The sequence below is a fragment of the Rhinatrema bivittatum genome, chromosome 4 (assembly GCF_901001135.1).
Source record: "Rhinatrema bivittatum chromosome 4, aRhiBiv1.1, whole genome shotgun sequence".
Taxonomy (NCBI): domain Eukaryota; kingdom Metazoa; phylum Chordata; class Amphibia; order Gymnophiona; family Rhinatrematidae; genus Rhinatrema; species Rhinatrema bivittatum.
Window position 1 is genome coordinate 410706822 of NC_042618.1, and position 25795 is coordinate 410732616.

The 25795-nt window shown below is 44.0% G+C and overlaps 1 protein-coding gene across 7 annotated transcripts in view; it reads right to left on the minus strand.

The window, feature by feature from the left end:
• Nucleotides 1–2107: 2107 nt before the first annotated feature.
• Nucleotides 2108–25795, minus strand: part of PRRT3 (proline rich transmembrane protein 3) — a 155570-nt gene continuing 131882 nt past the window's right edge. For all 7 annotated transcript variants that reach the window (XM_029601192.1, XM_029601187.1, XM_029601186.1 and 4 more), the window contains one exon: nt 2108–7724. In XM_029601192.1, the coding sequence (XP_029457052.1) occupies nt 5653–7724 (2072 nt within the window). In that variant the 3' untranslated portion in view covers nt 2108–5652. The remainder of the gene's footprint in view (nt 7725–25795) is intronic.

Below are 25795 nucleotides of genomic sequence, written 5' to 3' on the forward strand. Positions count from 1 at the left end.
ACTACACAAGATGGCGCTCTTGCTCACTAGAGTTTCTCAGGTCCTCTGGTGCATCAGTGCTTTTTTGGCCCTGGGAAGCTGAGTTCTGTACAAAATATTGCAGACAAGATGCGTGCACATGAAGAGCAGAGCAGTGGAAAGTCTCTCTCCCTTGCAGGTCTACAGCGACTATGTTGCAAGGAAACCCAAGAGCAGATGAAGGCAACTTTGGAGAGATCTGTGATTTTTTAATCTCCTAAAAATAAAAATGCCTAGCACTGTGCTATTGAGCATGTGTGATCTATACACTTGAGTTGGGTACAAAGAGCTGCTTCAAGAAACCAGCATAAAATAGATTGCAAGAAATATGTGGGGTTTTTTGTTTTGTTTTGTTTTTTTGGGAGGGGGGGGGCTCGAAGCAGGGTAATAATATACACTGGCAGCATGGCTCAGTGTCAGGGTGGTTATCCTAAGATGTGTCCTGCTGAGATCTTACATGCTTTCAAGTTTTCAAAAGCTGTTTTTTTTTTGTAACAGATCAGTAGACCCTGGTGCCATCTGGAAGCGTTGGCCGTTTCATTCTAAACCAGCAGCAGTTTGTCCAGCAGGCAGATGCAGGCCATAGAGACATACAGTTCCCAAAAGCGAGACCCCCCCCCATGTAGCACAGTGAAAGAGATGGTTAGGATGTGGCTGAGGTACCCTCGGGATTCAAACACCTAATAATGTGATTTGCTAATCAACCTCATCCAACAATCAGTCTCATTCTTATTTACATTTCTTACATTGTCTGTGCAAATGTGTCTCAAACAAAATTAGTTTTGGATTTCCTGAAACCCTAAGCAGCTGTAGACCCTCAAGGACTGGAATTAGACACCTCCTGAGAAAGCATTTCCATCCCAGAAGGATACTTAAGTGTTATGAAAGACGTGGTTAGGATGCAGACAAATCCCTTAAGAATACTAAAGCTTCAGGCACTGGACAGTTATTGATGCACAGATAAAAAGGCGGAATTTTTGGCCTTGAGATATTTGAATAGAACAACCTTGCCAAGGAGTTGCAGATGCACAGCCACGCTGAGGCTGTTCCAGAATTCTGTTGGCGTTCCGTGAATTTTACTGGAGATGGATGACAGATAAATTTAAAGCATTCAGTTGTTGAAATGCAGACAACCATCTTAGTCCCTTACACAGGAACATCTCTGGTTGTCTGAGGGGGTACTCAGAGAGGATGTAAATTGTTTGATGTAGGTAAGGACCTTCATTTTCATTTTTCCCCGGGAATTTAGCAGGGTTCATTATGGCAAGAACAAAAACAGGAGAAAAATCAGTGGAAAAATGTCACTATTTATTAATCTGGGAAAATACTGGAGTTTATTTTGGTGGACAGAAGCCAGGACAATAAAACAATATTAGACAGACTCTCCCACTCATCCACTCAGCAGCATCCCTCTCTCTACCCTAGCATGTCCCTTTCCCTCCCCCCTCCCCTCCCTCCATTGCAGCAGCATTCATCCTTACGAGTGGTGGTTCCAGGCCTCTTGCCTTGGGCAGCATGCTTGCTGAGGCTCCCATGCTCTGCAGCACTGCACTGCTCTAGGCAGGGGCCAAGGAGTTTGCCGGAAAGTGCTTCTGGTGGGCATGGCCCGCTCCAGATGCTGCATTGGTGGCACCAAGCCGCGGGCACTTTGGCTGCCGGGGGGGGAGGCGGGCCTCGAAACAGCAGCGCTGGAGGGTGAGCGCTTTCGCTGGTGTGGGTTGGGACTTGAAACGCTGCAGTGCTTTGGCCCGCACTGGCTGGCAGCCTCGAGACACTGCGAGCTGCTCTTTAATCAGCCCAACATTAGGGGGAAAATCGGTTTAAACTGATAGACATTTTTGGAAACATCCAGGAATTTATGGATGAAAACTGGTTTAGATTGAAAAACCAACACGGACAGTCATTTTCAGCCTCTCTGTACATCATCGGGGTCATGACATTTTCCATTTAATAAAGGAATGGCAAAATTAAGGATTAGATAATCGGATACTTCTGGAGAGCATGCAAGGGCTTCCCTACCCAAGTATTTCACCTGATGAACCTCACCACCCACACCTTCAAATCCAGAAAAAGTAACATGAGCATGTGATAGGAAATTATTTGCAACAGTATTTATTTGATTTGATTTGGCACACATTCATGGCTGGCAAGCCAAAGCTTATCAATTGGTTATACACCCTGTACAAATGTGCAGATCTACACCTACAAAGAGATGGCAAGAGATGGAGAAGGAGCGGGCAGATGCTCTACTTGCTGTCATCATTGGTATGGCACACTCAGATTAGGACACACCCTGATAATGTCCTAACACCTCTGGCATGACACTCTCAGACTGGCACATAGCCTAAGTTCCTCTTAACTAACATTATTGGTTTGATGCTCTCAAACTAGTATGAAATCACATGATTTTAGCAGTAGCCAATGTGGGATGTGTTCCTTCTTGCAGAGCACAAGTTCATGGTACCTTCTGTTCCCATTTCTATGCTGGAAGTGTTCCATTCTTTTAAATATGATCTGGACAGCTTTAGATATAGGAGCTGAAGTGCATGCTGTTGAGTTTAGGATTTAATGCTAATTAATCACAGAGGATGGGATCCAGACAGTGACTTTATCGAGAGGGGGATGGGGAGGCTTCAGATACAGAGCACATAGGTGAGGAGCACCAGATAATACAATATATCATTAGGACAGTCAGCTGGAGCTTTCTGCTCTGGCCATGAATTTAGGGCAAATGAAGGTCTAATTGCTCTTTCTTTCTTTTACTTATTTTCTTTGCTTCTACTGTTTTGTTTTGCTGTGCGTACCAGAGAACAATTCCTCTCCCCACCCTTAACATAAGAAGGAACTGGTAGGTGTGCAAATTTACCCAGGTCAGTTTGCACCTATCTTATGATACCGCAGCAGTGTCTTTTCCAGTGGAGTCCAGTTAAAAGCAAACGTTCTGGCAGAGTCCTACAATCATGCAGAGGCCGGTCACTGTTAATCATGTGCCTGGCTAGAGCTGTACCTGCATTTTTAGAGAGGAAAGTGTGCTATAGGGTCACACATGAGCAATGCTGCAGCTGCAAACTTGAGCACCAGCAGTCCCACAATGGAAGGAACAGATCTGTGCTTTGAAGCAGACCATGACCAGGGAGAGTATCTTTAACTTTCTTAATCACAAAGTTTTTGAATCAGTTTCAAATCCATTTTCATCTGTGAAATAAAAGGTCAACCAGCATGGAACACTTTTAGGACCTCATTTTAAGAAAGTGAGAAGTGTACAGCTTCTGACACAGTTCAGAGCTGGTCTGATGATCTATGTAGTTTTATTTTACATCACAAATAAAATTAGGGATGCCCCTGTAACTGGCAGTATATGAAATAAATACATAATAATAAAATCAGTTACCATTCATCCTCTAGAGAGGGAAGCAAACTCTTACTGTATATTTGTCTCTTGCATGTAGTGTTGTTTATATGACATCCTAACATAGATGTAATTGTCCTCTTTTTTTCTGCAAAGTTGGTCAAAAGAAATGCCCAGCTTTTTGACCCCCTATCTGAGTGGCTGCCATCTTTGCATTTTCATTATTCAGCCTTCTGCTGCTTCCCATACTGCGCACAAATTGGCGTTCAACATGGAACACCCTGAATAAAGCAGATGGGACTCTGGGAAGAAACATCTGAAGCAGCTGATTCAGATAGGTCTGAGGATTCTGGGGACTGCTTCCAAAACCAGGGCCCAGGGAAGAACGGGGAATCCCTCTTGCTCTGATGTAAAGGGAAGGTGGTGGTGATGCAGCCTGACCTCCCTAGCGCCTCTTGCTTTCACGAATGCACTGTGGTTTGGAAAGCAGCAAAGTCCATCTGAGTGGAAAAAAAAATGAAAACCTTCCAGCTCTGCATGTATTTAATCTTCTTTTTCTAACCTGTCAAGGCTTCTCTAATATTAAGAAAGATGACTATTGTTTTCATCATTAATTGGACTTTGTGACATTTCTTTACCTTTTGTCTCCTACACTGGAACTTGTTCTGAAGTATCTTCACCCTTCTTCAGGCATCAGTAATTTCCCTTCCTTTCTCTTTCATAGGTTCTCCATATATTGAAGCTCACTGTTCCCACACCAGGCAATTTCCCTGAAGATTTTCCTGTCTCTTAGCCTTCCACCTGTATTAACATGATCAAGCAGATTGTCTGGTTCTGAACTGTTCCAGAAAACAAATTCTCTGCGTTCCCTAACATTTTCCCTTTCTTTATGCCTCACTAGTTTCTGATCATTTTTTAAGAAGATTTTATGACATTGGACTGAAGATGGCACCTACAGTGCATCTCTTTCCCTGTCAAATGATTCACCTTTCCTTTATCCCCAAAGTCTTCCCATCCTACTGAATCCAGAGGTGATAGTCCTGAACTATTGCTTGTGCCAACATGTGTACTTCTTGGCTTTCTCTCTCTCCTGGATCTTCCAAAGCAATGGTAACGGAATTCAAGAAAGCTCAGGATAAGTATGGAGGATCTTGAAGAAGTGAAGGGAACATCTGCACTCATCTGGGGTCTATGGCATTGCACCAGAAACGAAACTGGGTAGACTGGATTGGTCCATTGGTCTAATGCTCCTTTTTTGCCATTATATTCTGTATCTCCTCCCTTCTCTACACCTCTTGTTCATTCTTTTGCAAGAGGACAGCTGTATCAGAAAATCTTTAAATTTACCTTTAGCTTTTCAATATATCTCTTTTGTAACTGTGAGGTCACATACCTTCTTCTCACTCAGAATTTTTGTATTTCTACAGATTGCTGCATTCCACCACTACCATAGGCACTGTCCAGCTCTGTCCCTATAGCTGATGGGAGAGAGATGAATTTATCCTGGGTGCCCAATCCCTGATTATGTTAACCTTCTTTCCAATAGACACACATTTTTCCAAGATCACTTAGAAGTTAAGATCACTCAGTTTCATTTGCTACATATTCAGCAAAAGTGATTTATCAAAGGCTTTTTTCCTTAGGCACGACATGTGAGAAGTTAGGCCAAGTGCATGGATGCCTTGTTAATATGGCAAGTCACAAGCCATAAGGTTTCAAGTCCTGCTCGTGAGAGAATCCTTAACAAAATAACCCTGGTGTTCACATCCCACAACCAGACGCATCTAACCCCAACATCTGTAGGCTGCAAAAACACTTATTCCAAACATAGGCTATGGCTCTGGAGCCCAGTAGACCCCCTTGAACATCTTGGCTTAGTTCATTCACAACTCAAAGTAATGTTGTTTCAATTTTTGTTTGCGATGATGCCCCGAAAAGCACAAAAATATACACATCCATATATATATTTTATAAAAACATACCGAAGGGGCTATTGCAAAGCGAGAATGTTCATATGGAAGAGGTGTGCTCTTGGTAGAGGTGTTCAGTCCCCAGTACTTACAGACAGGGGAAGAGAGATTTCCCTACTTACATCTCTTAATTACAGCGTTTCACTCACAATAGCAGAAACTACTTTCCTTCAGGTTTCTCTGAAATGTACTTGGAGGAGGAATTTTTTTCCTAGGCCCTTGCTTTAAAGCACAATATGTCTGGTCCTTCATCTTTATAAGGATATTGTGGTTTTCCTTCTCCCACTTTTTTCATTTCATAGTCTTAAAACTGTTTCACAGCTCAATAGTGTCACTGGAGATGCTATGAGAGTCAATTGGTTGGTTTAGGTCCATAAAATTCTTCCTAGCCTCCTTTTTAGGCTGTATGGTCTCCATAGGAACTGTGGGATTGGACTCTTGCGGGAGAAGTTGAGTGCTGGGTATATCCTCAACCGGAAGACTTTCTATTGATGACAGGCCATGCCTCCATGGATTCCAACTAATCTTGATGGATTCTTTAGAAACACTGTCCAGGGAGCTACCAGAAGCAGCTGCCTCTGTTGTTATGTCATCTGTAGTATCTTTGCTGTGCTGGAGACTAATATTTGGGGAGTTGATATCAGTTGCAGAGCTGCACCGGGCAAGGCTGTACATGTAATCAGGATTGCTGCCTCTTCTGTGTCTTAAATTTGAAGAAAGTAATGGATCAACAGTTTGATTAAGCACTGAACTTTCTTTGAGGGAGGAGCAGGAATCTTGCCTAGTTAAATAGCTGGGATATTGAAGACTTGAATCATTGAATATACTGTCCCTGACAAGATGCTCCCTGAACAAGGCTTCATCAATGCTTCTGCTTAAGTTGATAGGTGAAGGAGGACGAAACTCTAGATCCATTAGCGAGAGGACAGAATCCTTCTCAAAGCAAATGCTGGTGTAGGAACGGCCCATTGCCATATTTTGGGCTTTAGGGCTAAACATGGCTCCCAATCTGGGCTTGACAATGGGCGAGGAGGAAATTTCACACTTGTTGAAGAACGGTACATTACCATTAATTTCATTGTTGTCCTTAAGGGCTTTGAGTGGAACGTTCTCTGATTGGTTCCGGATAAGACTCTTGCTGATGTCATTGTTGGCTACCCTGTCCTGGATGCCATTTGGCCAGTCATAACAGTTGTTAGGAAATTCAGGAACTTCAGTTTTCCTGTAAGTGCAGAGGTATCGAAGAATCTTGGCCCAGCAGGTATGTTCATTACTGCCACACTGCTGGCAGAAAATGTGAGAGGCTAGGAAAATCATAGCAAAGCACAGAGCTAGCTCAAAAATCCGGAACCAGAATTGAAGGAACCACCAGGACCAGGAGAACAGATTTGTCTTGCCAAGAATTCCAAATAACCACAAGACAGCATATACTTGTAAACCACAGCACAATAGTCCAAAGATACTGCAAACCAATAGGACCCTAGATGATGTGAAAAGGCACTTTTGATTTCTCCCTGGGGTCTGCAGATCAAGAGTGTCCTCGCAGTTGCTAGATACTCTCTGTGCCTGACCCAGAATATCTTCCATATTTTTTCTCAGCTTATAGTATGCCACAAAAGTCCCCACCATCAGGAATGTACCCCATGAGGCTGAAAGGACATGGAGGACAACATTTACAGAAGGGTTCAGTACATGTGAGAAAAGGTCAGAGCTTAAGAGTATGATAAAATGAATAACTCCCACCATAGCCATCAGTGGCAAGCTTTGAACCTTGGGAGGAAGTACTTGCAGTCGGGCTACCTTTAACAGCAGTAGGACCAATATGCCAAATGCAGTGATGATAAGAGGGAAAGTTATATTGTAAAGCACCAAGGCTACTCTGTGAGAAAACACAGACTTGGTGCCATAAGGATCAGTAAAGAAGAAGACAGCTCGGAGTAGGCCAACTACAAACAGCAGAACATTTGAGAGCATGACATATGGCAGGTTGTAGATATGTAGGATCGGAGATCCTATCAGGTTGATCATAGAGATTAAGGATAAGATGACAAAAAGTACACCACATCCATAAACGTGCAACTCCCAGGCAAAGCTCAGGGTGCGCTGCATGTCCTCCCATTTGAGAAGTGTCTGGTTGGAGAGGAGATATTTGCAAGCTCCATTGGTTCTGATACATGGTGGGGCAGATGAAGGCATTATTGATGGAGTGTTTGTCAAAGCCACTATTAATCTAGGCCTTTGGAGTGCTCGTTGAGTGGTGACCTTTATTTGACCTCGACTCCCAGTTTCTTGGGTCCTGGAACCAATAGTAGAGCTGGAGCTTTGCTGTAATGTTGTACCAGGACTGTGTTGGGTGGAGTTCAATTTTACACTTCTGGCAGTAGAATCTGCAAATAATAACCAGATTAATATTTGTCAGTCATAGATAAAGAAAAGAGTACACTTTCCTAAAGGATAAGTTGCTGTATCTTAGAACCTTGTAACTGTTATAGCAGAAAGTGGGTGCTGCATTAACAGCTACCAAACAGTGTAAGTGCAGAGGTAGACAAACGTACTCCTTGAAAACTGCAAACAGGTTTGTTTTTCAGGTATGTATAACAATATTCACCAATAAACTACATAATCTGTCAACCCTGGAAACCACTGTGACTCTTGAGGACCAGAGTTGCCTACCTCTGGCATAGGAGCTTATGAAAGATCTGGTATTGGGCCATGTTTTCTTTTATAATCTGAATGGGTTGGGTGTTAGGGCATTGACTGTGTGTGGGTATCTCCCTAACCCCTATCCATATATGAAGTGGAACTTTCATAATAGTAGTGATTACCTCAATAAATTTTTATAGATCATCTAGCACATTTATTAATAAAAAATAAATACTTTCTTGGCCACTTTCCAGCTAAGATCCAAGTGCAAGGTCTGGGTTATGAGCTGAAGATGGCGCCTTCGTGGCCTTTTGGCTGAGATTGAGAGCCTGTACAATATGGAGGGTTAACATCCTGTCTACCAACCCAACTGGGGTCATGATGATGATGTAATAACCCATTACAAAAGCAGAAGGAATAAATCTCGTGCCATAAAAGAGTAGCCTAGTGGTTTAGAGCAGTGGGCTACGACCCAGCAAAACCAGCATTCAGATCCTGCTCTTGCTCCTTGTGACCTTGGGCAAGTCACTTTACCCTCCGTTGCCTCAGGTACAAAATTAGATTGTAAGCCCTGTGGGGTTAGGGAAATACCTTGTACACTTTGAAGTGTGAAAAGCGAAATATAAAAATAAATATTCTAAAATAATGATGGGAATTGGATCTGGGTTGAGAAATGTGGCATCTCATGTAAACTATAAACGCCTTGGCTACAAACACCATCAGCATAGGAGAAGGGAGCTTTGTGCTACTGAACGTTTTGGCCAATTTCAGTACTATCCAAATTCAGTAATAAGAACGCAACCTGGAAATACCGAGTCTGTCACGATCTCAGTATTCAGCCATGTTTGCTTATCATTCAGCAAAAGCCTTGTTCATACTTGTTCTTATCTGTTTCAAGCCAAACAGCATAAAATGACTATTATAAGAGCACAAAACTCCAGTACACATCTGCTGTCATGGAAACCGGGGCCTTGTTGTCTTAACCAAGTCAGAATATTTCAGGTTCTTATCTGCAGAATTAACAGAAGCAGTCTCTTTTTCATGTATTCCTCCCTCCCTCCCTATCCTATCTAGTGCAATACATTTGTTATTAGCCAGGTCAGCTGTTGCGAACAGAAAACCCTCAGCCCAGAGGCTCCAGCTGCATGGGCACGATGGGTGCTCTAGCACCCTCAATATCAGATCTACCTCCTGTGTCACCTCTTCTATGTCCTGGGCTGGCAGAGACTGAAGAGGCAGCAAGCAGATTAGACTGCTGTCTGATACTGGGGGTGCTCGAGCACCCACAGCAGCCAAGTCGCTGGCACCTATACATCAGCCAATGCACAGCTACAAATTAGTTCTAGGAGCTGCTGGGGGAAAAATAAAAGGTCCTTGGAGTGAGGAGAAAAATAAAATAAGCAGCTGAGTAGGAGTGAAAATAACAGAGATCAAAACATTCTTGAGTGTTATCCGTCACTCTACAAATCTCTTAAACTCTGCCTCCATCTCTCTCTCTCTCTCTCTCTCTCAAAAGAACATATGAATTGCCATACTGGGTCAGACCTAGGGTCCATTAAGTGCAGTATCCTATTTTCAAATAGTGACAAATCCAGGTCTCAAGTACTTGGCAAGATCCCAAACAGTGGCTAGATCTAATGCTACTAATGCCCTAGGATAAATAGTGGCTTTCCCCAAGTTTATCTGGTTAATAACAATTTATGGACTTCTCCTTTAGGAACTTAACTATACCTTTTTTTAACCCCAGCTACACTAACTTCCTTTACCACATACTCTGGAAATGAATTCCAGAGCTTAATTGTGAGTTGAGTGAAAAAGAAGTTTCTCCAATTTGTTTTAAATGTGCTACTTACTAACTTCATGGAGTGTCCCCCTAGTTTCTCTATTTTTTGAAAGGGTAAATATCTGATTCACATTCACCCATTCTAGTCCACTCATGATTTTATAAACCTCTATCATCTCCCCCCTCAAGTGTTTCTTCTTCAAGCTGAACAGTCCTAACCTTTTAGCCCTTCCTCATAGGGAAGCCATTCTACCCCCTTTATAATTTTGGTCACCCCTCTCTGTACCTTTTCTAGTTCAATTATATCTTTTTTGAGATGTGATGATCGGAATTGCACACAATCCTCTAGGTGCAGACTCACCGTGGAGTGATACAGAGGTATTATAATATTCTCCATTTTATTCCTAATACTTCAAAGCATTCCCTTTGCTTTCTTTGACTGCTGCTGCTGCATGCTAAGCCAAGGATTTCAAAGTATTGTCCACAATGATGCCTAGATCCTTTTCCTGGGTGGTAACTCCTAATATGGAACCTAACATCATGTAACTACAGTGAGGGTTACTTTTCCCCATATGTGTTACGTTGCATTTGTCCACATTAAATTTCATCTGCCATTTGTTTATCTAGTCTCCTAGTCTTGCAAGATCTTCCTGCATTTTTCATAATCCGTTTATGATTTAATTTCTCAGAATAATTTTGTGTTCTTTGCAAATTTGATCAGCCCACTCATTGTTCCCTTTTCCAGATTATATACAAATATATTAAAAAGCACTGGTCCCAGTACAGATCCCTGAATCACTCTACTGTTTACTTTTCTCCACTGAGAAAACTGACCATTTATTCCTACTCTCTGTTTCCTATCTTTTAAGTAGTTTGCAATCCACAATAGGACATCGCCTCCTTTCCTGTGACTTTTTAGTTTCTCAGAAGTCTCTCATGGGGGGCTTTATCAAACACCTTTGAAAATCCGAATACTCTATATCCACTGTTTCACCGTTATCCGCATTTATTAAGTCCTTCAAAAAAAACAAACAAACAAACAATATAGCAGATTTGTGTAAATCCATGCTGGCTATGTCCCATTAAACCAGATCTTTGTATATGATTTTGTTCTTTAGAAAAGTTTCTACATTTTTTCCCGGCACTGAAATCAGAGACACCAGTCTATAGTTTCCTGTATCACACCTTGAGTCCTTTTTCAATATCGGTGTTTCAATGGCCACCCTCCAGTGTTCAGGTACAACAGACAGTTTTAATGATAGGTTACAAATTACTAGTAATAGATCTGCTAATTCATTTTTTAGTGCTTAAGAACTCTGGGTGTAAACCATCTAGTCCAGGCAATTTGCTATTCTTTGTCAATCTACCCTATTACATCTTCCATGTTCACTATGATTTGTTTCAGTTCTCTCTATTTTATGCTCTCCAGGGTGATCCCCATCTCCACAGGGGGAGGCATATATCCAAAAAGGGAAAGAGAAGGCAGAGGAAAATGTTTACATATATATATCTCTATCTATATATACACGGTACACACATTGAGATACATATAAAGGGGTCCCAGGTTAATTCCATAATTTGCTGAGTCCTGAATTCAGTTCTGACTTTCTAATACTCATCCCAGTATATTCTGGGTGCTTGGTGGTCATAGAGATGGAAACTAGTGTAGATTACTGGACTAGCACAATCCCACCTAGCAAATCAAAGTGAAAGCTGTAACACTAGCAATTAAGAATTAAATAATTCAACTGTCAAAACAAAACCATGAAGATTTCCTTTTCCATGTTGATTTTATGAAATTTCTGAAGACCTGAGTTTTTAAAGACTTTGAAAACTCTTTCCATTTAATCATTCTCCTTATCATCAAAAACCTCATTACATCAAGGCGCTGCTGTGCTAATCTTCATCAGAACTGCACGCAGGTCCCATGTCTCTAATACATGTAAAGTATGATTACAGAAGCAAGGCCATAATAATAAATACACAGCTTTTGGTTTTGTCTCCCCTCCCCCACAAAAAAAAACATTAAAATATAAGTAATAAGTGGGTAATTAGGCTAACAAAGAAAGTCAAGCATATAATAAATGAAGCAACAAAGCCAAGAAATGGACCATCCTGACAATGGGTTTGATTCTCAACTCTGGGTCAGCCGAGACCAGGGAGGTAGCATTTACAGCCCTCTTGGGGGGCAGGGGTAAGGGGAAGGAGTGCTAGACAGTGTGCAATGACAGCACCTAGTGGCTGGATATAGGGTCCATAATTGCAAGGCTCCTTCTGGAACCCTGGTGCACAGCCTCCAGAAGAGAACTGTTGCCATAACAACTGAACTAAAGTAAGTTGGGAGGGGGATATAAAACAGGGCAAAAAAAACAACCCTCAGGTATTTGCAAACAAAGGCTCATCCCAGCACCATTTCTGAATGAGCTGGAACTGCCATCTTCCCTCCCAAAATATAGCAGGGGGTGCTGCAGGTCAGGATGGAGGTGATGGGCACTTGCAGAGCTGTGTGTAGAAAGTCTCAGTACCGAAAAAAAACAGAGGGTGCTGCAGGACAGGACTGAGGTGCATTGGCAGAGCAGTGTTTAGGGAGTCTCCATACTGGAATAGCAAGGGGTGCTGCAGGGAGGCACTGAGGTGCACTGACCGAGGTCTGCCGGATGAAATTCATACAGCACATGCCTGCAGTACAATATCGGTTGCTCAGTTTCCTAAGCATGAAAAATGAATGCACAACAAAAATGCAATGCAGAAAATGAGCAAAACTAACAATAGAAAAGTCCCACTTAAAGCAAACGTCTGTTTTGGAGCTCGCTGGGATGGAGAGTAAGGAGTAGAAGGAGCTATCTATGCCCCTGCTATTGGGATAAGATTTTCCCCATGACACGAGTCCTGCAAGGAGCTAAACCAGCCTGTGAAAGGGAACGAGCACACTGTGCTTGAGGAAGTGATAGAAAAGAACCTTCAGCTGCCCTATGGGCCCACAATGTACAAGGCTGCGAGTGACCTCAGCCCCCTCAGAGTTTGCCTGGTACTGTTTATGATTGTTTATTTTACGAATCTCTGTCTGATTTTATAATCGATGAATTCATGTTGTACATTATTTTTATGTACATATGATCATTTTGTTAACCTCTTTGAATCGATGTATTTCAGGAAAATGGTAGAGTAAAAACTTTTAAATAAATAAATACTATGTGGATATTTCTCTGGTCCTGGGATAAGGTGCAGCTCTGCACTAGTGTAATTTAAAGTGAGAGAAACCGAATGGGAGAAAGAAAAATGAATGGAAGATATCGATAGCAATCATTTGTGCTTTTCTACCACATTTAGCTTAAGCTTTGGGAGATGAGATCTCATCTGTACAGGTTAACACAGCACACAGTGAGTACCAGAAATAAGTGAAAGATGTAACTCTTTAACTTACAGAAGGGCACATTACGGGTGCCCTTCCCCATCACGAAATGCAGGGCCGGTGCAAGGGTATTAGGCACCCTAGGTGAACCTTCTACCTTGCATCTGCCCCCCCCGCCCCCCCCACGTCCAGGCCCCTGCTCCGACCTTTCACTCAGACAGGTCCCCTTTCTTACACACATTTCACAGGCTCCCTTCCCTCTCTGTCACTAACACTATTGCTCTCTCATATACACCCAATCCCCCTCTCTCTCTCTCTCACACATACACACACACACACACACACACACACACGTGCTGCGCATGGCTCACTGAGTCTCTGCTTCTCTTGTCCGCGATCAGGATGGGCACTACTTGTGGCCCGCCGAGTGTCTGCTTTTCTCGGCTGCGAGCAGGGTGGGTGCCGTTCCCAGCCCGCCGAGTCTCTACTCCTCTCAACTGTGAGTGGGATTGGGCTCCGCTCTTGGCCTCACATGGCTGCTCTTTGCTGCCCCCTAATGGCTGGTACCCTAGGTGACCGCCTAGTTCGCCTATTGGGACGTGCCGGCCCTGACGTTATGAGCACCTAAAATCAGGTCCAATACCAGTCCCCTTAAGAGTGAGCCTATTTTTTCTCAGTTTTTATATTCTCCAAGGGAAGGCAAGCCATTTTGGGATATGCCCCATATCTCCAGTCCCCAGGGCACTCTGTATTTCTATACTCTCTATACCTTCACAGGTTTGCTAAGAAAGTTATTTTCTGATCCCAGAGAACCTGTAGGATCCTTCAAAATAGCGTGACTGGCTTCTCTGAGCAACAAAACCTCTCAATGTAATACAAGTTGCTCTGGTCTCTGTCTCCTCCAGAATGAGCTTCTAGGAGCGATAGTGGCTATTGGGGAGCCCATAGCAAGTGACTAGATCTAAAAACTCTCTCCATAGGAACGTCTCTATTAATAAACACAAGAGGTGTCAAGAGTAAAGCTTATTACAGATATTACATAACCGGCCTGTCTCAGTAGAAAGGGGTGTTTAGTATAGTGGCCTGAGCTGTCCCCTGCAACAGCTCTGCAGCTACGTTGAATGCCAACGAGCTCCTTATATTGAGCTCCACTTCAGCCTCCCTTTAGAAATCACTGGAGGGAGTGATACAAGAGATGCGGCCCTCAGCTACTTTAGTGATTGGTAGACTACATTCATAAGTCAGAAGGGTTTCATTTACATTCAGGCTGATGCAATACAGTGCACTCAGCTGAACGCACTGGGTTAACCCGTGGCTGGAAGCACGTCCATAACCCCTTATGCTATAAGGGGATTAGCGCGTCCAAAACGCGCGTCCAACCCCCCACGAAGCTAATAGCGCTCGTCACATGTAAATTCATGTTGATGAGGCCATTAGCGATTCTCCCCGATGCAAAAAAAAAAAAAAAGTGCACCCGACGCGCACATTTTTACTCTCAGAAATTAACGCCTGCCCGGAGCAGGCGTTAATTTCTGAGCAAGTGTACACAAAAGCAGAAAATGCTGCTTTTCTGTACTTCCTCTGAGTTAATAGCGTGGTGATATTTAGTCGGAGGAACAATTTAAAAAAAAAAAAAAAGGGTGCCGGCGGTTAGGTTAGGAAAAGGGAGACTCAATTAACGAGCGATCATTTCCCTAATCCGCTGACAGCCACCTCTCCTGGGCACCTGCTTTTGAGGAGGCGCTCGAGGCCCACAATTTCCCCTAGCTCCTCCTTTTACCGTGGCAGCCGATTTAAATATTAAATCAGGCGCCCCGGAGAGGTCGTTCAGCGCCTGTCATGAGCGCCCGTTTTCCCCACCCCGATATTGCATCGGTCTGATTGGGCATTTATTGCTCTGTCACACATTGGCAGAGACTTCTGATCTTGGCCTACACTGCAGACTGTTTTTTAACTCATTATCATCGTGGTGCTGGATTTCTCAGGACCAGATTGCACTAGCAGCCCGACTCGACATGCCCAGGACCTTGTCTGTACCAGCTAAAGATTCTCGTGGATTAGCAATAGAATTTACCAGGCACCCCTGTGAGAAGAGAATTTATTCCCCAGGGTCATTCCATCCCAGGTTAACACCGAGCTTCTGCTTCCATGATCCTATCTCCCTTAGACCAGAAACCGGAAAAGAACTGCATGGAATAATGTAAAAGATGTTGACCTGTTTCCTTTCGCAGGGGGTGCATGGCCTCCACCGAAGAAACCCTTTTCCCCACACGATCCACGGAAGTGCCGCGAGTATGGGAGCGAGAATGCGCACCCCATCCACGGGGGGGCCACCCCGACCGCCCCCTTTTTCAAAGCCCTGCCGAACAGGGACGACCGCTGCACTCTCAAAGCCAGCGAATCGGGGCAGCATAACATCAGGCGCACTGACCGGGAGAAGGCCCGCTCCCTCAGCAGGTCCCATGGGAGCATTAATCTCAGCACGGCTCCCGGCCTCCGCACCCAAATAAACTCTCTCCTCCCGTGACCTCCTCTGCCACAATAGAGCTGGCGTCAAGTTTTGAGGCACCACAAGCCATGCTCAGAAAAGCAAAAAAAATACAGCTTTTCTATGGTTCCTCTTCCTTTATATCATTGCGATACTAAGCAGGAGGTACCACAGAAAGCTGCAACAGGAAAAAAAAGATCTCGACAGTGGTCAGGTTAGGAAAAGGGAAGCTCAGTTTACAAGTGTCTGTTTTCCTACACTGATGCAAAGAGCTTATCCGTGCCAGTGATCACTCCCTGTGTAATCTCCTGCTATCCCAAGGTTTCTCAATGCTCTTGATGCACCCCTCCCCCCCCCCCCCCCGAGTACCTCCTGCTTTCCCAGAGTCTCTTAGTGCCCCTAACACACTATGGGGCAGATTTTCAAAAGGTTACGCGCGTAACCCCCGAAAAGCTTCCCCTGCCTGCCCTGAGCCTATCTTGCATAGGCTCGGCGGCGCGCGCAAGCCCCGGGATGCACGTATGTCCCGGGGCTTTGAAAAAGGGGCGGGTCCGGGGGCATGGCAAAGGTTTGGGGGCGGTCCCAAGTCCTCCGGCACAGCGGCCTGTGCCGGGGGATGGTGGGCAGGCAGAACTTCGGAAATAAAAGGTAGGGGGGGATTTAGTTAGGGCTGGGGGGGTGGGCATCGCAAAAAAAGTTCCCTCCAAGGCCGCTCCGATTTCGGAGCGGCCTTGGAGGGAACGGGGAAAGCCATCAGGGCTCCCCTAGGGCTCGGCGCACGCAAGGTGCACAAGTGGGCACCCCCTTGCGCGCGCCGACCCCAGATTTTATAACGTGTGTGCGGCTGCGCGCACATGTTATAAAATCGGGCATAGATTTGTTGGCGCCGGATTGAGCGAACAAATCTACACCCGCGCATACGTTTAAAAATCTGGCCCTTTCTGTGTAATTTCCTGTTATCTCAGTATCTAGGGCTGGCTCAAGAGTAATTGGCGCCCTAGGTGAACCTTCCGTCATGCACCCCCTTTCAGCAATTTATATTTTACAGATAGCAATGGCTCCAGCAGAGTAGTGCTCCCTTTTTTTTTTTTTTTTTAGCAGTATTAACCCAGACACATCAACCCTCTGGGCCTCGTGCTAGCAAGGTTTTGCCACCCCCTGAAACTTTGGCTCTCTAGGCGAACACCTAGTTTGCCTAATGGAAACATTGGCCCTGTCAGTATGTCTCGGTGCTCCTGACGCACTCCCTGCATAAGCCTCTTGCTATTTCAGTCTCTCAACCAGTTACCTAGAGAGTTCAGGCAAATTGCAACCGCATTTGTTTGTATTCCTTACATCAGTTACACAGAAACATTGAAGTGAACCACAATGGGCTATGTGCAGTCTTGTTCTGATTTAGCAGAGTACATACCGTCCTTTATGGAAAGAACGAGCCAGGTGCTAACACTACCATGCTACACCCTTTCTTCTTCTGTTTTATACCTGGTCGCTTCAGAGTTTGAATGCAATCATTATGGATGATTTCCTTTGTGGTTCAGTGTGTGTGAATGTATGTCTATTGCATTTTCTCTCCCTCCACTCCTGGAAAAGGGGTCCCAAGGTTGTTTTACCCAGTGTGTGCTTTTGGCATCTCCAAGGTGTTCTGGTCTGGCTTGGACAAAAGCCCAGCCGCAAATCAGAGACTCGGTACTGAGGCCAAAATTTCTTCCTGCATGACAGAGCATGAGAACTCACTGCTGTAGCTATCTCTCCTACCCCCACACATATACGGCTATACACACACAGCTGTCCTGTCTCAAACATTGACAGGGAAGAAAGACACAGGATTAGGTTTTGTTAGCCACAGATAACACTTAAAGAAAGCTCATTCTGGAATGGACAATTTGTTTCCACTAGTAGCTTCCAAACAACATTATTTTCCCTTTTTTTTTTTGTCCAGTTTGGATGTTGAACTAGCCATCGGAGTATCCTTTCAGGTCACACGGTCACTGAGTCACCCATCAGCTCATATTATGGCCAGTCCCCACATCTTTGCCAACTATCGGGCTCCTGGATAAGATAGTGAGGTTAAGAAAAGTGAGTTCACTTCTGCTCTCATCTGCTGGTCCCAGTGGATGACAAGGAAAGAGTCAGTGTCAATAAAGCAATCTTGCTACGGGCATGACTTGTGCCTTCTTAATTGACACCCCCACCCCCCCCCCCCCAATACACACACACACATACACACCACCACCACCACCACACAGTTTCAGAGCCAAGAGTTCATCATAAAACACTTTTTTCTATCTGACAATTGATGAAATGGCTCCTATGATGCAGACTATGAAAGGAAACAGGTCAACATCTTTTACATGATTCCATCCAGTTCCTGGTCTAAGGGAGGTAGGATCATGGAAGCAGAAGCTGAGGGAAAAATGGAAGGTCCTTGAATGCGGTTGGCTTTCCTTGGTATTGAGTTGGAGTCTGTGGATATGATTTCTCGGCTGCCCTCAGATAAAGTAGTAAGGATGAAGGGATTGGTCAAGAGAGTGTTACTTTGTACGAAAATAACCTTACAGCAGTTGCAATCACTGGTGGGTAGCTTGAATTTTGCCTGTAGGGTAATTCCATGGGTCGAGTGTTCCTTCATAGACTGTCATTCGTGATGTCTGGTATCAAGAAGAGCAATCACCATATTTGTTCTACATGTGGGATACACGAGGATTTATGCAATTGGGATAGATTTTTGTCTTATTTTAATGGGTCTTCACTTTGGCAGTCGAATTCCTTATCTAGCCATGATTTAGAATTGTACATAGATGCAGCTGGCTCCCTGGGATTCAGAAAGCAACAAGGAAGGCTATCTAACAAAGCTGTTGGGGCAACAAAATGAGGATTAGAAGCCAATATGTCCAAATTCCGATCTTTTATTGAAGCTTTTCTGAATCACTTGCGAATGCACCGTGCAGAGATGCGTACCCGCTGCTAACAAATGAATGGCATGCAGCTGTATGCGTTATGAAAGAACAACAGTGACTCCAATACATTGTTCAATTTACATATTTTATATGAAGACCAGTTTGATGCAATTTAGCATACTCCACCTGTACCGATATGAATATGATTTGATTTTAACAGAACCCCTGATGCAGCCCCATTGATATAGGGCGAAACTCGGCCTGAGTAGGGCGTTGTTTAATTTTAAGTCTTCAATAAAAGATCGGAATTTGGACATATTGGCTTCTAATCCTCATTTTGTTGTCCCTGGGATTCAGGACATATTGCCAAGGTTCCTGATGCGCGACATCATGGCCAGACGAGTGGCAGTCAGCTGGTACTACTAGAAACATTACCTTTTTAGAATTGTTTACAATTGTGGTCACAGTCTTTTTATGGGGTTCATGTTTCTGAGATAAGAAGGTTGTGTTTTTTGGTGCAATAACCGGGGTGTGGTGGAAGTTATCAATAAGAGATCGGCCAAATGCATGATGATTTCTGATTTGTTGTGGGAGTTGGTGCTCCATTGTCTGATATTAAATGTGACAGTTTGGACTCGTCATGTCCCAGGTGTGGCTAACAGTGTGGCTGATTCTCTTTCTCATTCCAATTGGGAGCTGATTCGAAAGCTTGCTCCAGATGCAAACCAGTGCGGAGCTTCTGTACCTCCTTTCCTATGGAAATTTGGTTCCCAGAAGCATGGAAGCTGCTGTGAGCATCACTAAACCCTTCTACCTGGATGAGTTATGTGAATGATGCTAATAAGGTGATGTCTTTCCTTGCATCTTTGGGTTGGCGATGGGGTCTTGTTCCGGACGTGTTCTTGTTGCAGTTTATTGAAAAAGCTAAGCCGGATGGGGCTTCTAAGTCAGCTGTATCTGGGCAATTATCAGGGTTTTCTTTTTTCATACGAGCTCATGGTCGGAGCTTTCCAATGAGTCATTTTCTTGTCCTGCGAATGTTGCTTGGATGGCCCAGAGGTGTCATGCGGGGTGTAGATGGGCAGCTATTCATTAGGCATGGTATCCTGCTCAAGCTTTGGGATGTTTTGGTGAGAATTTGTACATCTCCATACAAATGTTGCCTTTTTCGTGTGGCTTTCGTTCTAGCTTTCTTTGGGGCTTTTCGAGTTAGTGAATTGGTGGCCAGAGCATCAAAAGGGATGGAGGACACTGGGCTGTTATTGCAGCATGTAATCTTAAGTAGTGATTAGATCATTCTCTATGTCTCTAGATCCAAGACTGATCAGGGTGGTAGGGGAGTTTCTGTGGTTCTGCGGGCAGTTCCGGGCTTATGGACATGTCCTGTGGCCAATTCAGTGTTTTTTTTCTCAAATTCAGGCTGTGGGGGGAGGGGGCTCTCATTTTTTGGTTCATGCTGACCTTCGCCAGCTGATGAAGTATCAATTCGCAATGGTGTTGTGGTCTAGTTTGACTGCAATTGGGTTAGATGTGGATTGGTTTGGGGCTTCCTCGTTTAGGATTGGCGCTGCAACTTCGGAGGCTCGTTCGGGCTTATCCGGTGGGTGATTTAGAGGATCGGTAGATGGAGATCTGACGCGTTTGAGGGCTATGTCTGTCCAGGGCCCTTATGAGTTACGAGCATTTTACTAATTAATTTTAGGTACTGCATGCTTGGGGGAAGGTGCATGGATTGTTGGACACTCCTATATCGTGTGGGCGTATAGGCATGCATGTGGACGCATATGGGTCTCAGTTGGACTTATCTCAATGTGGCGTGATTGTTCACTGGTTGGGACGTAGGGGGATGCTGTGGGATGGATTGATCCCATGTTTACAGCAGGGTTTGGAACAATTTAATCAGCCGCGAGTGCTGATTATTCACTTGGGGGGAATGATTGGGGTAAAATATTGGGCCGCAAATTCATCAGAATGGTCAAGAAAGATTTAATGTTTATTTCCATATTGTTACCTGCTGCTGTAATTTGTTGGTCCGATATAATTGCAAGGCCTTCTGAGATGAACAAGGTAATTTGGCGTAGGAGTCGGGCGAAGGCCAATCAACAGATTGGTTCCTGGTTGGGTTTGTTGGGGGATCATCACATTCGTCATGAGTGGTCTTGGGACATGAACTTGGGGTTGTTTTAGAGTGATGGGGTTCATTTATATTTTATAGGTTTGGGCTTGTTCTTGAATTCATTTCAGGAGGCCTTGGAGGATTTGTTCCATTAGGAATCAGGGCCACATCTTTGGGGGTCACAGGTTATTTTCATACCTGTGTGCCTGTGGCAGGTTGCCCGAGCCAATTTGGGGGTCAATGTTATTGTCTGCCTACTTAACGGTGGTCATGTCTAGGCTCTTTGTGGACAATTGGGTGCAGCTGTCCCCATACAGCTCCTTGCTGGGAGGTGGCGAGGATTGTGGGAGATCGTGCTATGTAGGAACCTGCAGGCCGAGTAGCCTGGTGGTGATCATCTTGCTAGCTGGTTTTTGTAGGCTCAGGCACCTGGTGGTTTGTTGTAATAAAGCTGCGGTCTTTTGATGCCACCCTGTTGTCTGTGTATTTGTTGTGTGGTTCTTTGTAAAAGGGCAGATGTGGAGGGAAGTGAATGTCCTGGCTACCCATATTATGCCTTAATTAAGAGAAGTTGGAAGGTCAGTACTTTTCAGTGCTAGTAAAAACCCATAATGCATATTACATATCCTAGTTAACAAAACCTGTTGCAGTCTTCCTCATAATAATAAAATGTTCAAGATTTTGTCTCATGGTTTACTGAGGGCAACAGAAGTCTTGCACATTGTAACAATTTGATAACACATAATGGGGCCAATACAGAAAAAAGCGTGGGAGAGCCGGCGGGTGCCCGCTCTCCCGGCGCGCGCACAGGCCACTCTCCTGTGCGTGCGATTTAGTATAGGCCCGCAAATGAGGGCCTGCGGTAAAAAGAGGCGCTATGGACACTAGCGCGTCCCTAGTGCCTCTTTTTTGACAGGAACGGCAGCTGTCAGCGGGTTTGACAGCCGACGCTCAATTTTGCCGGCGTCGGTTCTCAAGCCCGCTGACAGCTACAGGTTCGGAAAACGGATTCCGGCATAATTGAGCATCTGTCTTCCGACCCACGGGCCGATTAAAATTAATTTTTTTATTTTTTTAAATTTTGGGGCCTCCGACTTAATTTCTGAAAGTAAAATGTGCGGCTTGGCTGCACATTTTACTTTCTGTATCACGCGGGAATAACTAATAGGGTCATAAACATGCCTTTGCATGTTGCGGGCGCTATTAGTTTTGGGGGGGTTGGATGTGCGTTTTTGACGCGTTATTACCCCTTACTGTATAAGGGGTAAAGCTAGTGCGTCGAAAACGCGCGTCCAAACGTGGGTTAACAGTGCGCTCCACTGGAGCACACTGTACTGTATCGGCCCAAATGTGAGGGACCTACTATGGAGATTTCGCCCAAGTAATTTGTATCTAATCCAGAAAGGCACTGAACATTCTCCTTCAAAAAAACAACACATAACATCAGAGCCACATACATAAATACATGGAAGTATTTTGGTCTCCGAACACACTCCAGAAAGATAAAAGTGCTATTAACAAATTGCAATTGTGCTAGTAAAGCATTGTTAACAAGATTACCCATTTCAGGGGGATTATGATTCTTAGCTATGCCTCAAGCATCCACCACTGGGTGTGTGTAATTTCATAACATCATTATCCCTTCTCATGCCTACTTACTTATTAGCATCTTCTCCATTATAAAAAAAAAAAAGAAAGGCTCTCCTTGGAGCCAACATATTCTTCAGCTTTGCTTGCTTGCTGCTGGTAGATCCCCATGAAACCCTGATGGTCATGGACTACTGTGAGCGCCTTTGTAAGCAACTGGGAGGGTAAGGGAGCAATTTTCCAGAATGGATAGGGTGGGGATGTGGGTTGGGTTGCTCCCGCCCCTTGTAAGAAAGGGTGGGGAAAGAATAGTTATTATTATGATTATATTTTGATGATATATTATTGTTTTTTTTTAAATAATACTATACCTTTTTTATTTTGAAATGTGCTTTTTGCATTTGACGTATTTTTAAGTATCATTGCTGCTATGTTGTAAGCCTCTTTCGGACCTTCTTGAAAGAGGATGGCATATACAGTAAATCAAAAATGTAATGTAATGATGGCTTCCATAAGGAGGACACAGCATGCACTGGTATCTGGACAATGTACAATTCTTACTCCGATCTGCCATGAACTTTTTCCATGCATATTTCAGAACAGTACAGAGCTCTGGCAGTGTATCACTCAGCCAAGCTGCTGGCTCTGGTCAGGTTTCAACTCTTAATCATAAATGGCAGCAGACACATTATTCACAAAACAGATATTTTCCACTTCGGAGATCTGTTTTACAGCTGCAATTTTATAAAGCCGCTTTCCCAATTAAATCTAATTCAGCTGAAAGAGGGTGAGGTGCTCTATGCTAACAGTGAACTGTTTTCTTATAGGCTCAAAAGGTATTGGTGGTAGAGGAATAACTGGAATAGAATATCAATCAAAAGTGGTGAAAGCTGGAATCTGCCTCAGTGCTGACATCTTTTGCCATAAGGAAGGTCACACTAGTAGACTTTCACAAGCCGCTGCAGAAAGGTAAGTTCAGTCTAATGCACCTTTCTGCCTGGATTTGAACATGCATTTTCTGGGTGCAGAACTTACTCCTGATACAGCATGAAGTTTTACATGCAGAAAATATGCATGCCTAAATAGAAGTACTACAAATGAGGACATGGAGGAGTAGCCTAGTAGTTAGAGCAGTTGCCTATGAACCAGAAGACCATGGTTCAAGTCCCACTGTTGCTCCTTGTGACCTTGGGCAAGTCACTTTACCCTCCATTGCCTACAGTACCTGACTGTAATCTACTTTGAAGTTCTTAAAAAAAGTACAAAAAGTGTAAGAAAAAAAAAATCTAAATAAATAAATCCCTTGATGCAGAGAGACTGTATCTGGCCAGCACACCTTTCTTAGGGCTGGAAACTTATCTCCTAGGTCAGAGCTGGAGTTAAATTTCCAATGCTATGAACAAAAATAACAAAAATAATAAAAAAAATAAAGAGTCAAGAACTCTCCAGGTAAATGCTGGTAGCTGCCAAAGTGGCTGCAGCTGCTGCCCCACTTAGCCAGATAAATAAATGATCCATCCAGCTGCCAGATAGCCGAGTCAGTATTTACCTGGATATTTTGTGTGGTTTGCTGCTATTTAGCCAGGGACAGTAGTTATCCAGCTAAGTAGCGGTGACCTGTGCCAGATAGCTGGATAAGTACTGACTTATGCAGCTATTCAGCAGCTGTTTCTCGCTGCCAGATAGATGGATAAATCAGTATTTATCTGGTTAAATGGTGGCGGTGGTAGCCTATCAGGATGCCTCCACCCTTCCCAGGTTACATTTTTTTTTTAACTGCAATGCTTTATCATAACATTAACTTACTGCACTGGGAGTTAAAAAACCCCCCCCAATAATCTGGGCGTTAAAATTGTGTGCTGAAAACTAGCCTGTCAATGCTGTCTGAGACACTAGAATTTGGTGACATTTTTATTCCAGTAAATATGAAACCTCTTTGATCCAGTGAGAAAGGAGTGGCTCTGTGGATTGTAATCCAGTTTGCTCGATATTCTATCCACAAATCATATGTCTTGCTTGGATCTGCTGCATTTTGCACTGAAATCATCTCCTGCTCCTCCCCATGGGATTCGAGCCTCTTTGCTGTTCTGAGCATGCTCAGCCTGGCCCCCCATCTGCAGCTTCAGCAGGGAAGTTGGTACCCAGAAATGCTGAGTGCTGAGAGGTGGGGGAAGGATTTTAGTGAAAATCAGGAACAGGAAAAAGAATAAGAGAGAGTATGGAGTGGGGAGCTGTAAAGCTGGCATTACCTGTACCTGGCCTGCAGTGAGTCAGGGTTGCCGTTCTGGTGGCCATGTGCAGCAGCTGAGTGAAGTGCTGCTGCCCGATTTTGGGAAGGCAGGAGCAGCAAGCTGCCAGTATCAGTCACTGGCTCGTTATGGCTTTGCAATTCAGCCAGAAACATTGCTGTTCGGCTGCTTCATTCGGTGGGTGAGGAAGGTTCAATTTTCTTACATTCTTTTCACACATGGTTCAGTTGTTCTTGCATTCTAAGGCAAGTTTAACCCTTAAATATGGCCTAAAAGGGCTATTTCCCACAGTGCAAATTGTGATCTAAGGGTCAAATTAAAAAAAAAAAAATCTTTAAATGGAGCCTCAGATCACAAATCATAAAAGCAGGACTGCCTCATCCCTACCGAGTGGTGCTGTCAGGTCATATTATTACAGATCTAGCACTTTGCAGGGGTGTCCAGCTCTGGTCCTCAAGAGCTACAGCCAGGCATAATACAATACAGTACATGCAACTCTATCTTTTGCATATTTGTTGTGGATATCCTGAAAATTGGATCCATTGGTGGCTTTTGAGGACCCGAGTTGGCAACTCCTGCACTAATAAATTCTCACTGGTAAAATACCTGTACTGGAAGTATCCATTAACTTCCCAAATTACTGCTTTGAATATGGAATGTCCAGTCTGAAAAACACATTTTGCAAATTTCAGACACACTATATAGTAACACTACATAACACAGTGTTCCCCAGAGACGCACTGAACCCAACTATCCACTTGAAAAACTAATAGGTAAAGTACAGGGTGGGCAAGCATGATCACAGAAACAAGTAGCTCGGTAAAGGATGAATGTCCATCCTGGCTTAATGTTACAAGCTCTAAGTTCCTGTAGCAATTAGCCCTGTTCTCGGACTTCTAGCTCCATGAAATACAGAGCAGGAAGTGGTCTTGTTGAGATGAAGCTCCTAATTGAATAGCTGGTATGCTGTTGCTGTGTTGGCATACATTTGAAAAACTGCTGGTTATCTGACCGTTAGCATGGCATTGTTGACGATATTTGTACTCTTGACATGATTACTAGTTTTGTAATTTTCCCGTTTTTTGTGTGATCATTTTAATGTTATTCACTGCTTCGGATCACCTCAACTGGGGAGGCCACCTAGAAATTTTCTCTCTATATATTATAAAAATATTAGGGACTCCAGATTATCATCGTATCGTGCCTGTGCATGTGTGATGTAATGACCTCAACCAGAGCCGTGGGAAAGGCTAAAAGGTTGTGAGGGAGGAGTGCCAATGTCTGCAGTGAGTGCATAGGTGGCACCAGCACCAGAAAGGCTGGTGGGGTTTCCTGGGCCCCAC